General features: G+C 36.8%; 1 protein-coding gene across 3 annotated transcripts in view; it reads right to left on the reverse strand.

The window, feature by feature from the left end:
- Positions 1-16,012, reverse strand: part of LOC110446748 (serine/threonine-protein kinase 10-like) — a 102,794-nt gene that overhangs the window by 72,570 nt on the left and 14,212 nt on the right. For all 3 annotated transcript variants that reach the window (XM_021492048.1, XM_021492047.1, XM_021492049.1), the window contains exons 3-9: positions 12,432-12,630; positions 9,728-9,800; positions 6,454-6,530; positions 5,780-5,897; positions 4,945-5,026; positions 4,455-4,577; positions 3,607-3,714 (exon numbers count right to left, since the gene is read on the reverse strand). In XM_021492048.1, coding sequence (XP_021347723.1) covers positions 3,607-3,714; positions 4,455-4,577; positions 4,945-5,026; positions 5,780-5,897; positions 6,454-6,530; positions 9,728-9,800; positions 12,432-12,630 — 780 coding nt within the window. The remainder of the gene's footprint in view (positions 1-3,606; positions 3,715-4,454; positions 4,578-4,944; positions 5,027-5,779; positions 5,898-6,453; positions 6,531-9,727; positions 9,801-12,431; positions 12,631-16,012) is intronic.

Consider the following 16,012-nt stretch of genomic DNA (forward strand, 5'->3'; position numbering starts at 1 on the left):
GTCACAGACATGTGTTATCATTGGTCATAGGCATGTGTAATCACTGGTCACAGACATGTGTTACAATTTGTCACCAGACATGTGTTATCATTGGTCACAGACATGTGTTGTCATTGATCACAGACATGTGTTATCATTGGTCACAGACATTTGTTATCATTGGTCACAGACATGTGTAATCATTTGTCACAGACATGTGTTATCATTGGTCACAGACATGTGTTATCATTGGTCACAGACATGTGTTATCATTTGTCACTGACATGTGTTATCATTTGTCACAGACATGTGTTATCATTTGTCACAGGTATGTGTTATCATTTATCACAGACAGGTATTATCATTGGTCAGACATGTTATCATTGGTCACAGACATGTGTTATCATTTGTCACAGATATGTGTTATCATTTGTCACAGACATGTGTTATCATTTGTCACATGTGTTATCATTTGTCACTGATTTGTGTTATCATTGGCCACAGACATGTTATCACTGGTCACAGACATGTGTTATCATTTGTCACAGATATGTGTTATCATTGGTCACAGACATGTGTTGTCATTTGTCACAGGTGTTATCATTTATCACAGACAGGTATTATCATTGGTCAGACATATTATCATTGGTCACAGACATGTGTTTTCACTGGTCACAGACATGTGTTGTCATTTGTCACAGGTGTTATCATTTATCACAGACATGTGTTATAACTGGTCACAGACATGTGTTGTCATTTGTCACAGACATGTAATATCATTGTTCACAGACATGTGTTATCACTAGTCACAGACATGTGATATCAATGGTCAAAGACATGTGTTATCACTAGTCACAGACATGTGTTATCAATGGTCAAAGACATGTGTTATCATTTGTCACAGACATGTAATATCATTTGTCACAGATATGTGTTATCATTGGTCAGACATGTCTTATCATTGGTCACTGACATGTGTTATCATTTGTCACAGACATGTGTTATCATTGGTCACAGACATGTGTTATCATTTGTCACAGACATGTGTTATCACTGGTCACAGACATGTGTTATCATTTGTCAAAGACATGTGTTATCACTGGTCACAGACATGTTATCAATGGTCAAAGACATATGTTATCAATGGTCATAGGCATGTGTTATCATTTGTCTAAGACATGTGTTATCACTGGTCAGACATGTGTTATCAATGGTCACAGACATGTGTTATCAATGGTCATAGGCATGTGTTATCATTGGTCACAGACATGTTATCATTGGTCACAGACATGTGTTATCACTGGTCACAGACATGTGTTATCACTGGTCACTGACATGTGTTATCAATGGTCACAGACATGTGTTATCATTGGTCATAGGCATGTGTAATCACTGGTCACAGACATGTGTTACAATTTGTCACCAGACATGTGTTATCATTGGTCACAGACATGTGTTATCATTGATCACAGACATGTGTTATCATTGGTCACAGACATTTGTTATCATTGGTCACAGACATGTGTAATCACTGGTCACAGACATGTGTTATAATTTGTCACCAGACATGTGTTATCATTAGTCACAGACATGTGTTATCATTGGTCACAGACATTTGTTATCATTGGTTACAGACATGTGTAATCACTGGTCACAGACATGTGTTACAATTTGTCACCAGACATGTGTTATCATTGGTCACAGACATGTGTTATTATTTGTCACTGACATGTGTTATCATTTGTCACAGACATGTGTTATCATTGGTCATAGATGTGTGTCATTTGTAACAGATATGTGTCTATCATTTGTTAGTTGTTTTAGAATTATTTTTAATTTATCATATTTCATACATATAAACCTTATTATTTTTTATCATCTTTTCGTATATGTGTTAGTATTTGTTATAATTTGTTAGATGAGTGTTTGTATCATTTTTCATGGATAAAATGTGTTATCATTTGTTTGCATTGATGTGTGTTAATCATTTGTTAGTAAATGATTTGTGCTTTTATCATTTGTCATACATCTGTGCTATTACACCAGTGAACCCTCTGTTTCTTCTGAAACTACTCGATTTTATTTCAATCGATACAAATTTTTGATGATATAAGAACATTTTTGATAGATTGAGGGACGTTCCGTTATACTACGAGTAGTTCTGTTGTATTCAGAGAGGTTGGCGAGTATTCAGAGACGTATGTGAGTACTAAGAGATAACGATGAGAGTAAGAGAATTTTAGCTAGCCGCCGATCTCGATCGCTGGTGGGCACATTTCACGCTGCTACGGCCCGACTGATTTTCATTTACCTGTGCTGGTCACGAACCCAATGTTAACACTGCCATGTAACATGTACATTAAGGAATATTGGTAATAAAACAGTAAATGTTATGATTTGCATATGTACAATATCCAAAAAAGGCCTTAAAGTTTCTTAAATATATCACGGTGGTCGCCACATGCACTGGCACCATTAGGGAAAGTAAAACATGATTGGCAATTTGAAACTGCTGTTGGCGAAAATGCCAATGATGTGCTTTTATTTCAGTTACTTCAGACAATAGGGGAAAAAAACTTTGGCGATAACTGTTTCTTGAGCAATCACTACAGGTAAACGTTTAGCCCCCGACAACGCTGTCCAGTCAGCCGTGACATCCTAGTACATTTGAATGACAAGGTCAGGTATTGGATCTGTTTTGTGTTTTGTCAAAATGGTCAACCTGTCAACACAACGACACAGCACGATATCAGCAATTATCTAATTATCCAATTATGGCTACGTTGTCTTGTTCCGATGGGTGTCTGTGGAGAACAATGGGGTAAGTCAGGGTCGGGGTAATTAGGGTCGGGGTTAGTCAGAGTCGGGGTAAGTCTGGGTCGGGGTTAGTCAGGGTCGGGGTAAGTCAGGGTCGGGAAAAGGGTTCTTTTAATTGGATTAGAGTAGATAAATCCCAGGAAGGACTAATGGTGCCAGTGCACGTGGCGACCGCCGTGATATATTTAAGAAACTGTAAGGCCGTTTTCGGATATTGTACACATGCAAACCATAACATCAACTGGTTTATACTCAACCCTCCTAAATGTACATGTTACAGGCAGCGCGACCGTCGCAGCGAGAAAAGTGCCGGCGAGCAATCGAGATCAGCTGCTAACTAAAATTTGGCTTGGTGCCCACAGGTAAATAAGTTCCAACCTGTGAATACAACAGAACTTCTTGTAGTATAACGGAACGTCTGTTATTCTTACAGAACATCCCTAGATCTATCAAAACAGGTCCTAATATCATCAAAAAGTCGTAATGATTAAGAGTAGATTCATAGAAATGTATTCCCTAGTGTTATTTCAATATAGGCGCTAGCATTTGTTACAATTCGTCAGATGTACGTTTTAATATAATATTTGTAATTGACTCATATGCATCATCATTTGTTAGCATTTATATGTTAGTATTTGTTATAATTTGTAAGATAGGGTTTATCATTAAATATGTATGTCATAATTGGTCACATATCAAGTTTATACGCATCATTAACTGAAATTTCATTTCAGTTTTTGTAACAATTTTTGTCACAGGTGTGTGGTTTAATAGTTCTGATATATAATATTTATGTTACAGCTGTTCTACCTTTCCTGGAACCACCACACGTTCTGGAGTCGGAGATTTTTTGTCGCTGTCTCCGCTGACAGACACATTATCAAGGTCGGATATAGACGAGGCATCACTCATGTGTTTCTGTGTAGAAAAGATAACAAAATAATAAACATATTTTTCATAAATCTATATATTAAATACATCTCTTTGATATTTATTGAGGAAAGGCTGAATATAATTAAAACTGGATGATTAATGCCAGGAGTACGAAGGGTGTCAGTAAGATACTCATAAGATACTCAGCAAATACTCAAAGGTACTCAGCAAATACTCAGAAGATACTTAGCAAATACCCAGCAAATATTATTAATATAAGATACTCAGTAACTACCCAGAAAATGCTAAGATATTCAGCAAATACTCACAATATACTCAGCAAATACTTTATAAGATACTCAGCAAATACTAAGAAGATACTCAGCAAATACCAAGCAAATACTAAGATGCTCAGTAGATACCCAGCAAATACTAAGATTCTCAGTAAATACTTGGTGGATTTTCAACAAATATTAAGTGGATACTCATCAGATTATGCTCATTAGACACTAATACTCATAAGATATTCAGCAAATATTATGCAAATACATACAAGATACTTTAATTTGTAAGTACTTTTAGTAGATACTAAACGGACTCACACTGAACACTAGATCAGTATATACTTACTTGTGTAAAGTGATTTATAGTGTACAGACGTATCAACAGAAATTTCAAAACTTTATTACTGCATTATAATGTTCGAAACATTGAGGTGCTTTAAAACTAGTTGATAGAGTTAGCAGCATGTTTTGGCTGGTTGCCATGACAATCTATACACAAACCTTCATTTGCATTATGTCCTCATCCTCTCCCAAGTCCTCAATGACTTCTACGACCTCTGCCTTAGCCTCCAGGATGAGGTCAACAAGGTCAGATTTGTCCGTGTAGTCGCGGATGAATGGATGCTGAAATCACATGGGAATTTCTTATGAAAACGAATCAGGGGAGGTAACTATGAAATTCCTGAAGAAGTTACCATGAGAATCTCACTGCTATACCTACGCAGGGGAGGTTACGATGAAACCATACAAGGGAGGTAACTATGACAGAGAAAATCACCAAGACATTTCACTGGAATTTAACCTTAATCATCCAATCAACATAAACCGATTCCTTGCATGACTAATTTGATACATAACAAAGAAACACAAATTCCAAAGTAAGATAAATTTTCATGCAGGTTTCGTCCACACATAACAAGGTTGAAGATGTATGGCACACAATAACCTAACCAGTAACATACATTGTGTGTATTTAACATTTATATATTACCATCAACAGTTCCTCAGCTGTGGGTCTCAGATCTGGACTCTTCACCAAACACATGTTCACAAAATCCTTGAAGTCTTTGGACCTGCATTGAATTTTTTGTTTTGTTGATGATCCTATATTATGTAGCACTACAATTGCTATGGGTGGAGATTGGCAATGATAAATAGACCATTTACCCACTCTCACACTATTTAATTTTGGTGACAGATCATTATGAATATATCACATCAAATACAATCATTGTTTTCTAATATTCATTTTTTTAATAAACAATTTTCAATTTTAATTTGATTTTTTTATTGGTGTTGGAAATCATAAAAGAAATCTTACATCATTATTAGAAGACCTTTCATGCATGATTATCAATCGTAATTGAATTATCTCAACTTTTGTGAATTCATTTGACATAAAACACTGTAATAACGATGTTTATCATTAAACTGTTTCGTATCGGGATTTGAAATGTAATTTGGAGCTGATACTATAAATTTAACTGGTTTTTTTTTACATTTTCATCTTAAAAGTTTAAATTTAGCTGACCAGAAATCAATAAAGGGCGAATTTGCCTCTAAACTATTGCTCAAGTATCATTTTACATAGAAGATCGATACAAATTTACAGAAAACAACAAGCAATAATTTCAACCAATTTATCTATTACAACCAATTTATCTATTACAGAATTTCACAAATGATTAATTGCAATCAATTGTGTGATAAGTCCTATCTTAATAAAAAATAATAATAAAAGCCCCTATTCTATTTCATAAACTTCTGATTAATATACAAATGTGTATTCCTATCATCTGGAGACCAGTCTGGGTGTAAGTTCTTACCATCGCGATGGTTTGGAAAGTTGAGGAGGGTCTGACTTCTGTATTTTGATAAGGACTCTCATAGGGTGCATGTCATGATTAGGAGGCTCCATCTGGGCAAACTCGATCAGAGTTACACCTATAAATGAACACAAACAATAGGTCATTAAATCATTACCTCCCTTGACAATAGGAAACTACCTTAACCCATATATTCATGATTACAAAAAAAGCCTCATAAACAGTTTCTCGCTTTAATGTCAATTCCAGTTCCAGTACACGGATATATGCATGAATTGTTGAATGGTTTTATATCTTATTAAACAATGAAAATCTGTATCAATCTATATCTGTTACCTACATACATCATCACTATTGACAACAAGCTGACTAACAGCCAAGCTGTCCTACCATATTGTGTGCATCCCGATTAATCTGACCTATACCTGACAATCCCAGCCTAACTTCAGATTGGTTCAATACCAGGTTTCTACAACCATTAAACTGGTTTTAGTTCATGGGGTTGCACAGCACCATAGCTATTATCATAATGCCGGTTTTATTTGGTTACTTGCAGTTAAACTATCATTTAACCATTTTTTCCGTTTTGGGAGATGATTTTCTCCAGATGCTTTTCAGCTGTAGTAATCCTTAAATTTATAATTATTTGTATGACATTTACGAGGTATACTGACCAAGAGACCAAATGTCAGCCTGCGTGTTGTAAGGACTGTCCTTCAGCGTCTCGCACATGATTACCTCCGGGGCCATCCTGTCAAAACAATCGTAGTTTAATTACATATTTACCAGTAAAAAGGAGGAATCATCAGTATGATAAAAGTAATGTCTTTTCTGCAGTGAAGCACAAAAATATGTGTAATCTTCAAAAAATTGATTGTAGCATCATCATACCAGGTTGACATACGATAGCGATGTCTTATCAAACATTAAGACAATTTATTTCTGACCGTTCACAAGTAATCTAATCTTACAGGAAACATAAGCAATTCCAATGGTTTCTCTTTCAATGGCATTCCTCTATCACTTGTATGTATTTTCTCATTTGTACTTGTATTTTCGGAATATAGGAAGTACAATGGGAAACCATTGGTTAACCTATAAAATCGTTCAATGAGTAAATGCAAACAAGAGGACGAGAGCCGAGGGCCTGTATCGCTCACCTGAATATGTTTAAAACAAGAGGCCCAAGAGGGCCTGTATCGCTCACCTGAATATTTAAGCAGTCATAGCAAAATATTCTCATTAAATATTATATTGCACTAAAAATATTTCCCTCGCAAACTTTGCTGGCTCCATCTGTTGAAACTACCAGCAACATATTATTACAAGATTCTACGCTTTTTGATTCTTCAGAGGTTGCTTGACATATTTTTCCCTGTGACCTTGTAAGTAGGTCAATGTCATTTTCCTTCTCAAATTGGTAAGCTCTATTCTAAAAGCTACCAGCTAAATCTTATGAATCCATTCCTTTTAGTTCTTAAGATCAAATCCATTAAAATGTTGTTGACCTCTGTGACCTTGAAAGTAGGTCAAGGTCACTTTCATTCGCAAACTTTGTTGGGCTCTTTCCCAGGAAATAACCAGCCGAATATTAAGGTTCTATAACTTCAAATTCTTCAGAAGAAGTCATTTGAAGTGTTTGACATATCTGCCTGATGTGACCTTTAAAGTAAGTCAAGGTCATTTTAATTCTCAAACTTTGTTGGGCTCTTTCCTAGGAAGCTACAAGCCAAATACAAAGATTCTATACCTTTCAGTTGATCAGAAGAAGTCGTTTGAAGTGTCTGACACATTTGACCCCTGTGACCTTGAAAGAAGGTCAAGGTCATTTTCTTCCTCAAACTTTGTTGGGCTCTATCCTAGGAAGCCATCAATTAAATATAAAGATTCTATACCTTTCAGTTCTTCAGAAGAAGTCATTTGAAGCTATTGACACATTTGACCCCTATGACCTTGAAAGTAGGTCAAGGTAATTTTCATTCTCAAACTTTGTTGGGCTCCATCCCAGAAACCAATCAGCCAAATATGAAGATTCTATACCTTTTAGTTCTTCAGAAGAAGTCATTTGAAGTGTTTGACACATTTGACCCCTGTGACCTTGAAAATAAGTCAAAGTCATTTTCATTCTCAAACTTTGTAGGGCTCCTACCAACAAAGCTTTCAGCCAAATATGATGACTCTAGGCCTGTCCTTTCTTCAGAAGAAGTTGCATTGTTTAAAGGAAAAGTTGACAGACGAGGGCGGATGATTGACGCCACACCACGACATAAGCTCACTTGCCCTTCATGCAGGTGAGCTAATAATTGGTATAAAGTAAAGATATAGCACTCTATGGTAGGTGCTGTATGTACATAGGAAATTTCAGAAAGATCCATCCAGTACTTGAGATATAGCAAGGACAAACTTCAAATAGAGCCCCTCCCTAGGGGGGATCATACCCACCGTTTATACAAGAATTTTAAAGGTTTTACCTCTATTTCTCCTATGGAGCCTCGCCCTTCTGCCTTCTGGGAGACCACACCCACTACTTATACAAAATTGAGTCCCCTTGGCCCAAGGATGCTCCAGACTAAATTAGGATAAAATCCCTTAAACCCTTTGGTAGAAGAAAGATTTTAAAGGTTTTACCTCTATTTTACCTATTGGGCCCCGCCCCTCAGGTCCCAGGGGGGCCATACCAAATTTGGACAAAAACCTTTCATTCCTACAGAATAAGAAGGATTTTAAAGAATAATTTGCTATGTTTCCCCTATTGGGCGGGGCGCCCCTGGCAGACCAGACCAATGGTTTATACAAAATTGGTTCCCCTTTACCCAAGGATGATCCACACCAAATATGGACCAAATATTTTAAAGAATAATTTGCTATGTTTCCCCTTTTGGGCCCCGCCCCTCAAGTCCCTGGGGGGCCAGACCAACGGTTTATAAAAAATTTGGTTCCCCTTCACCCAAGGATGCTTCAGACCAAATATTGAACAAATCCTTTCATCCTACAGAAGGAGAAGGATTTTAAAGAATTTGCTATATTTCCCCTATTGTGCCCTGCCCCTCAGCCTCCAGGGGGGCCAGACCCACCATTCATACAAAGTTGAGTCTCCTTTGCCGAAGGATGCTCCAGACCAAAGGACTTTGTATGGTTTGGGCCTTTTATGGCCCCCAAATCCATCAAAATTATAAATCTGCAATAGAACTTTCAAACGACTGTTTCTTTAATTTTGAATACTTCCCAAGTACTATTATGCAAACATTTATTTGTGTTTTCAATTTTGGCTGCCATTGTATCCAGGTCATATTTGCATAAATTATTGAAATTTGAATATTCAGTCAATTTTGACAGGTTTTCACCTAGTTTTTCTCTTAGCTACCATAGAGCACACTCTTGAACAAAATTTATATTTCTCCTCAAGATGTATTACAGGTGCCTACACATTATCCTTTGATATTAAGTTTGTTCGAGTATGCGCTTTATAGTTTCTAGGAGAAAAACTATGCAAAATATCCCAATACTCACTGAATATTCCTTTTTTCTAATTAATGCAAATTTGAACTTGTTACCATGGCAACAATAATTAGAAATATAAATAAATATTTTCATAATAGTATTTGGGAAGTCTTCGAAATTAAAGAAACAGTCATTTCAAAGTTCATTTAAAGGTTTTGAATTTTGATGTATTTGGGGGCCAAAACAGGCCCAAATCATACATAGGCCTTTAGTCCAAATCTACTGGGCCGTTCAAGACAAGTAGCGTTTTAAAGGCCAACCCACAACCCCAACGCAAGGAACCGATGAGGGACTTATAAACTGTAAATAGCGCAAGACAACAAGGGATTTAAGTGAATACAATTTTTCTGCAAAATATACAAAATTTACAACAATTATTTTGAACCAAGAGTAACACTTGATTTCTAATTACAGAAGGTTTTACAATGTGAATGTGGCTTCACTTACCAGTAAGGAGTCCCAATGAACGAGTCTCTTCGCTGGGCAGTTCGATTATTCTTGGCCGATACACCAAAATCAGCTGAATGATATAATAGAAAGGTCGTCAATAATTTGGTGAATTAACAAAGATTTCATTGCCACTAACAAATACCTAACAAGAGTTAAGTAGAAACCTTTATTCAAGAATCAAAATTCAACTGAACTGTTTTCTGAAATGTGTCCTTTCCAGATGCTGATCAGTAAAGATCTACAAGATGCCTTTCAGAGGCAGGATGTTGAGTGTAAATTTTAGTGTGTGATGGTATTGCTATAAAATTTTACAATTTATGAAACAGAGATTTGTTTTTGTGAACAAAAACATATGTCTCCCCTTTAACAGTTTAAAAGATACGACCCAGACAAGATGTTCCTGAAAAGTATGCACTTATTTGACCTTTAACCTCTAAATCAAGGTCACAGTAATCTAACAACTACATCGTCTGTGGGTGATGCAGATATACTACAAGTTTTCTCAGGATATCTTTAACTTAGTACTTATTTGACCTTATTTATAGAGGATCTGCCTATTGCTAAATTATAAAATCCATATACCAATGAACAAATTCTAATTGTAATAGGGACTATTACAGAAGTCCTCAAAACTGACCCCATAGTCACAAATGATGCTTGGATAGAGTTTACAATTCCACCACATACTAAGTTAAAGCAAAATTAGACACTGTAAGGGACTGTTGGCATCACCTTGGCATACACCATAGCTTTAAATGTTTGAAACAATCAGATTGATTTTAACTTTGACCTTGAGGTAGGGCCACTGTGATCTAATAACACTGCATTGCACATCATCCGTATTATCAGTATTCTGATGTCACAATGTGCACTACGGACCACTTTATGTGAGTTATCCCCACCCCCTATCACATTATCACAATCTGGACAGTCATGTAAACAAGCCATTCGGGTTGATATGGCTCGCCTCTGCCCTGCTTTGACCATTAATGCACATGTCAAGTTTGGTTGGTCTAGCACTTATACTTTCAGTGAAACGAGCTAAATTAAACTCAAAAACTTGGTGTGACTCTGCCACTTTCCCAAGAAAATCAACACCTTATAGGGTACATTTGCGTATCTCGGTTGAAACGGTACAGGTCGCGCAGAAATATTCCACAATAAACGAACGCAATTGGACTGTTCTATAAACAGAGCTAAAAATGCAAAGTTTCACCTGGATATCAAAGTAATCATGGCAAAATATTCTCCAAATAAGATCCAAGGGAATGGGCAAGACCCCATGGCCAATCCTTGTATCATATCTGTATTAAATTTTCCATGCCCAGCAATTTTATGTAATGTTATGGGGTGGGGATCTTAACTGTTTTTAAGGTGTGACTCAGACACTCGGTCCCTAGGGTTGTGTCTAGACCCCAGGATCAATTGTTATATCAGGACTGCATTCGTCTCTTTATGTCCAGCATTTGTATATACTGTTTCTGGGTGGGGATCTCAACTGTTTCAAAGTTATGACCAAGGGGTCTGTAAGGGTGGGGCAGACCCCGGGGTCAATTCTAATATCATGTCTGCATTCGTCTTTTTATGCCCAGCATTTGTATATACAGTTTCGGGGTGGGGATCTGGTGGGGCCAGACCCCTAGGCAATCCTGGAAGCATATGTGCATTCTTCTCCTCATACTCAGCAATTGTATATATATATGGTTAAAGGGTGGGGATCTCAACCATTTCGAAGCAATAAACTATTTTTGGCCCCACCATTTAGCCAAGAGGGGGTTAGCCCCACTACTTGTACAATCTGAATCCCTGCCACCCATGAATGCTTCCAATCAAATATGATTGATGTCCAGTGCATAGTTCTACACAAGAAGTCATTTATAGCAATATAGCCTAGCTGACCCCTTTTGGCTCTGCCCCTTAGCCCCCAGGTCAGCCCCACCAATTGTACAATTTTGAATCCCCACTACCTAGGGATGCTTCAGTAAAATGTGGTTTGATATCCATCACTTAGTTCTAGAGGAAAAGTTGCTTAAAGCAATATAGCCAAATAATCCTTTTTGGCCCCATCCCTGGGCCCCCCTGGGGGTCAGCCCCACCATTTGTACAATTTTGAACCCCATCTCTCATAAATGCTTCTGACCAAATATGATAGATATCCATTGCACAGTCCTACAGAAGAAGTCGTTTATAGCAATATAGCCAAATTGTCCCCTATTGGCCCGCCCCTCAGCCCCCTGGGGGGTAAACCCTCCCATTTGTATAATTTTGAATCCCCACCACCTAGGAATGCTTCCAATCAAATTTAGTTAAATTCCAATCCGTGGTTAAGAAGAAGTTGCTTGAAGAAATTGTTGACGTACAGACGTCTGACGGACGACGGACACCATGGTATGGCATAAGCTCATCACCTTGGTCCTTTGGTCAGGTACATCTGGACCCCTCAATCTTCATGTGCCGAATATTCCTGAGGTCAGCCTTGGTTCAGGTCTGTGCCTGTCATTTTCTTTACAACTGTGTCCAGTGTCAACTGTTTCAACCGGATATGCAAATGTAACCTTAGTCTCGCGTCAAGTTGGTGGCGGCGAGACAAAAAATTGGTATATGAACAAAACCACACTGACAAGAAACATAACCTGCCATTGCTATTAATGTGATACATGTTATTTATTTTCGTAAAGATCGATATGAATATAGTATGTACCTAGTTTGACCTCTCCGTCTAGCGTAAGAAGGACGTTTCCAGCTTTGATATCTCTGTGTATGACATGGCTCTTGTGAAGGAAATTCATGGCCACACACATCTCGTGACAAACGTAGCGGATCATCTTCTCTGTGAGGGGCTTCTCCAGGTCCACCATGATGCTGTCCAAGGCGCCCCCTCCACAAAACTCCAAGTACATCTAAAATCATCAATTTTAAAGAATTGTTAAAAAAAAATCGTCATCTCAGAATTCATATTATCATAGAGATATTGTTGGGCCATAAACATCTTAGCCAGAGTTTTTTCTATGGCTAATTATGGCCCTTGAATTTCCAAAATAGTAATGCATTACACATCCGACAAATGTCACTTACAGGAACAAACTAATTTTTGACCTGGGTGTCTTCAAACATTGGGGGTTTTTTTGCACATGGGATCAATTTTTGCTCTCTAAGTTTTACATTTTAATTTGAACACAGAAAGACTATACAGGATTTATTTGTTACAGAGTTCGATTCTCAGTATTGATTCCATGATGAATTGCCTTCATATGTTAATCAATTCTACTCCTTCAGACAGACCTATTGCAGGTCTAGGACAAATAATCAATATTATCACGTTACGCTTCTTTTTCTTTTCTAAAATCTTAATTGTGAATGCAGATATCAATACTTCAAAATTCCATTTTTTCTTATTTGCTTCTGACAAAGTTTAAGTTCTCCCAAAAAATCAATTTTATAAAATGTAACTTCTAACAATACTCAAGCAACACAGAGTTCATGATGTCAAGAACTCTTCACAGATTCAAAGGAAGTAGGCAAAACAGTGAAGAATTTCACTGTAGCTTTTAATTCCTAGTTACCTCCCCTTATTTTTGTTTTGTATGGTGATCATGCAGAGCTCATGGGTTAGAATCTCAGTCCGGCCCAATAGCATTTTGATCTCTCAGAATATTGTTGATTTTTTTTTTAGTTTAATCCATCTTTAATATTTTTATATTAATATTCTGAAATTTATTGGGGTTGTTCACAAATGATTTTTTGAAGCTTTCGTCATGACAGTTAAAAAGTTTATAAAATCATAGTTACTGTTTGGCAGTGGTGTTGATATCCTGAATATACTAGTACTTTGCTATCACCTGTTTAGTACTATTGTCATTTTCTTGTTTTAAGAAATATTTAAACATTAACTTCGCTCTAAACATCCATCAATCTAATACAGGAAGTAATCCAATGTCTGTGTGTACAACGTTAACATTATACATTTATATTATATCTCCCATAACAATAATTAAAAAGAATTTAATACTTCCTCATATTTGAATTATTCATTTGTTTTTTATTCGGTTATTTCTAAGTCTGTTTTTCACCTTTATATCATCTGGTAGTTCAGGAAACATTTTTTGTCTGTTTGTAATACAGAAGATCTTGACTTATAAGGATTATAACAACTCAGAAATCCTGCCTTTCAACAACACAACAAGCTCCTTATTCATATCTTCTTTGCAAACATGTAATGCAATGACTCACATGTTCTTTAAACTTATTTTTAAACTGCAAATAGAAAATTTACATGACACGTTTGTTTATTTTACAAATTTTGCTGAGGCAGGTTATGTTTTAATTTACCATATTTATCCAGCCATAAGCCCATGCCTGGTAATAAGCCCACCCAAATATAACGCATTTCTGTATAAATACTTACAAATGTTACATCAGTATCCTATAATAAGCCTGTCCCTCTAATTTAAGTCAGAAACTATGAATTGACCCCACATGGGCTTATTGCAAGATAAATATGTAAATAAATGAGGGAATTACAACCTATTGAATGATAATAAGACTAGGTGGCGTGTTCAGAGGAGTTGGAAAATTAGATAAAGGAGGACAATAACAATAACAATAATAATAATAATAATTTGAGGTTCTTATTTACCGCTTAATCACAACCTAGTTTGTAGGTCGTCTCAAAGCGGTTCACAAAGTATAACCTCTGTGCTTAAAGGGCGTTTGCAACCATGGCCAGCCAATATCTTTCTCACCTCCCTGGGAAGCATACAGTATATATACAGCCGGTACTGCCAATTCGGCGCTCACAGCTAGCATTCAACAATTCTAGCACTGCCCAACCACATACTTTGTAACAAGCGAGGTAAAATATCTGGTTCAAAGATACAGCACAGTGTCGTGACATGCCGCAACTCTTCGGTCACAAGCCTGGCATCCTGCCACTAGACTATTGTGCCTCTAATAACAATACTTGGTGGCTTGTTCAAAGAAGCAGATAAAACATAGAAAAGTGGAGATGGAAGTTCTTTCTCGATCATACAGTATAGAAGTCTTGGCTATCACACAATAATCAACTGAAAACTATGTATCAGAGACCATATCACCAAATCACATATCCGAACTGTTGACATTCTAACAAAAGATCTAGTTCCTTGTTTAAATATTTCAAGCTCCACCCAAATCAATGTTTACATTACTAGGACAAAATTCATACCTAGTGTCAAACAGGAAGCAAATGAATGTAAATTCTTGACAACCTGATCTGTCAACAACATACTGTACAGCTGTAGTCACGCTGATGAACAAACAGGTATCCCGATAGATATTTTGATATTGTGATAATTCTATATAAATTGGAATACAGAAACCAAATTTGAGAACATAACACTGTTTCCCCTTATTAAGGTACTCACATACAAAATTTGGTAATTGTAGGCGACTTGTGATATGAGTTAATATGGGAGATACTAAGAATCTCTTGTCATTTTTTTATATACTGTATATCCCCTATCTGATGCATGGTGAACAAGGGGCCATTACTCTAAATATTGTGGGGCACAAGACCAAATTTTAGTATGCAACATTCTGCCATCTAAAAAGGTACCTGCGTCCGTACAAAATTTGGCATCTGTACGTAGGTGACAGAGAATATGAGATATCCCAGGACAAACCGATGCATTGTAATCGAAGGGAAATAACTTCATATATGTTGTAGCACAAGACCAATTTTAGTATGCAACATTCCCTCGTCCGAAAAGGTATAGTACTAACAAACATAATTTGGCGATTGTAGGTGACAGGTCAGGAGTATGAAATATCCCCTGGACAACTGGACAAAATGATTCATGGTAAGCAAAGGACCATATGACTTTATATATATAGTTGGGCACAAAACAAAATTTAACAATGCGAAACTCTTGTCATCCAAAGAGGCATTCAATTTATGACAGGGTATGCGAGATATACCTGTATAAATTGATGCATGTTGAACAAAGGGCCATAACTCTGCATAAAGCTTGGTACAAGATTTGAATTGTACAAGGCACACTGCCACCCAATACTCACATACAAAATCTGACAACTATAGCTGAAATAGTCTAAGAGACGTTTTCAAGACAAAGTGACACATACATTTGGTAGACAGAGAGATGGAATGTAAACCTAGTCTCCTAGTTGTGATGGTGGGAGGCTGATTATTATCATGGAAGCTGTACGTAGGTCATGTAGGCATGCAAACTGATGCAATGTTTTCTGCTTCAGTTACAGAATTCTCTAAATCTGGCAAAATGATGA

Source organism: Mizuhopecten yessoensis, unplaced genomic scaffold (genome assembly GCF_002113885.1).
Source record: "Mizuhopecten yessoensis strain PY_sf001 unplaced genomic scaffold, ASM211388v2 scaffold2977, whole genome shotgun sequence".
NCBI lineage: Eukaryota > Metazoa > Mollusca > Bivalvia > Pectinida > Pectinidae > Mizuhopecten > Mizuhopecten yessoensis.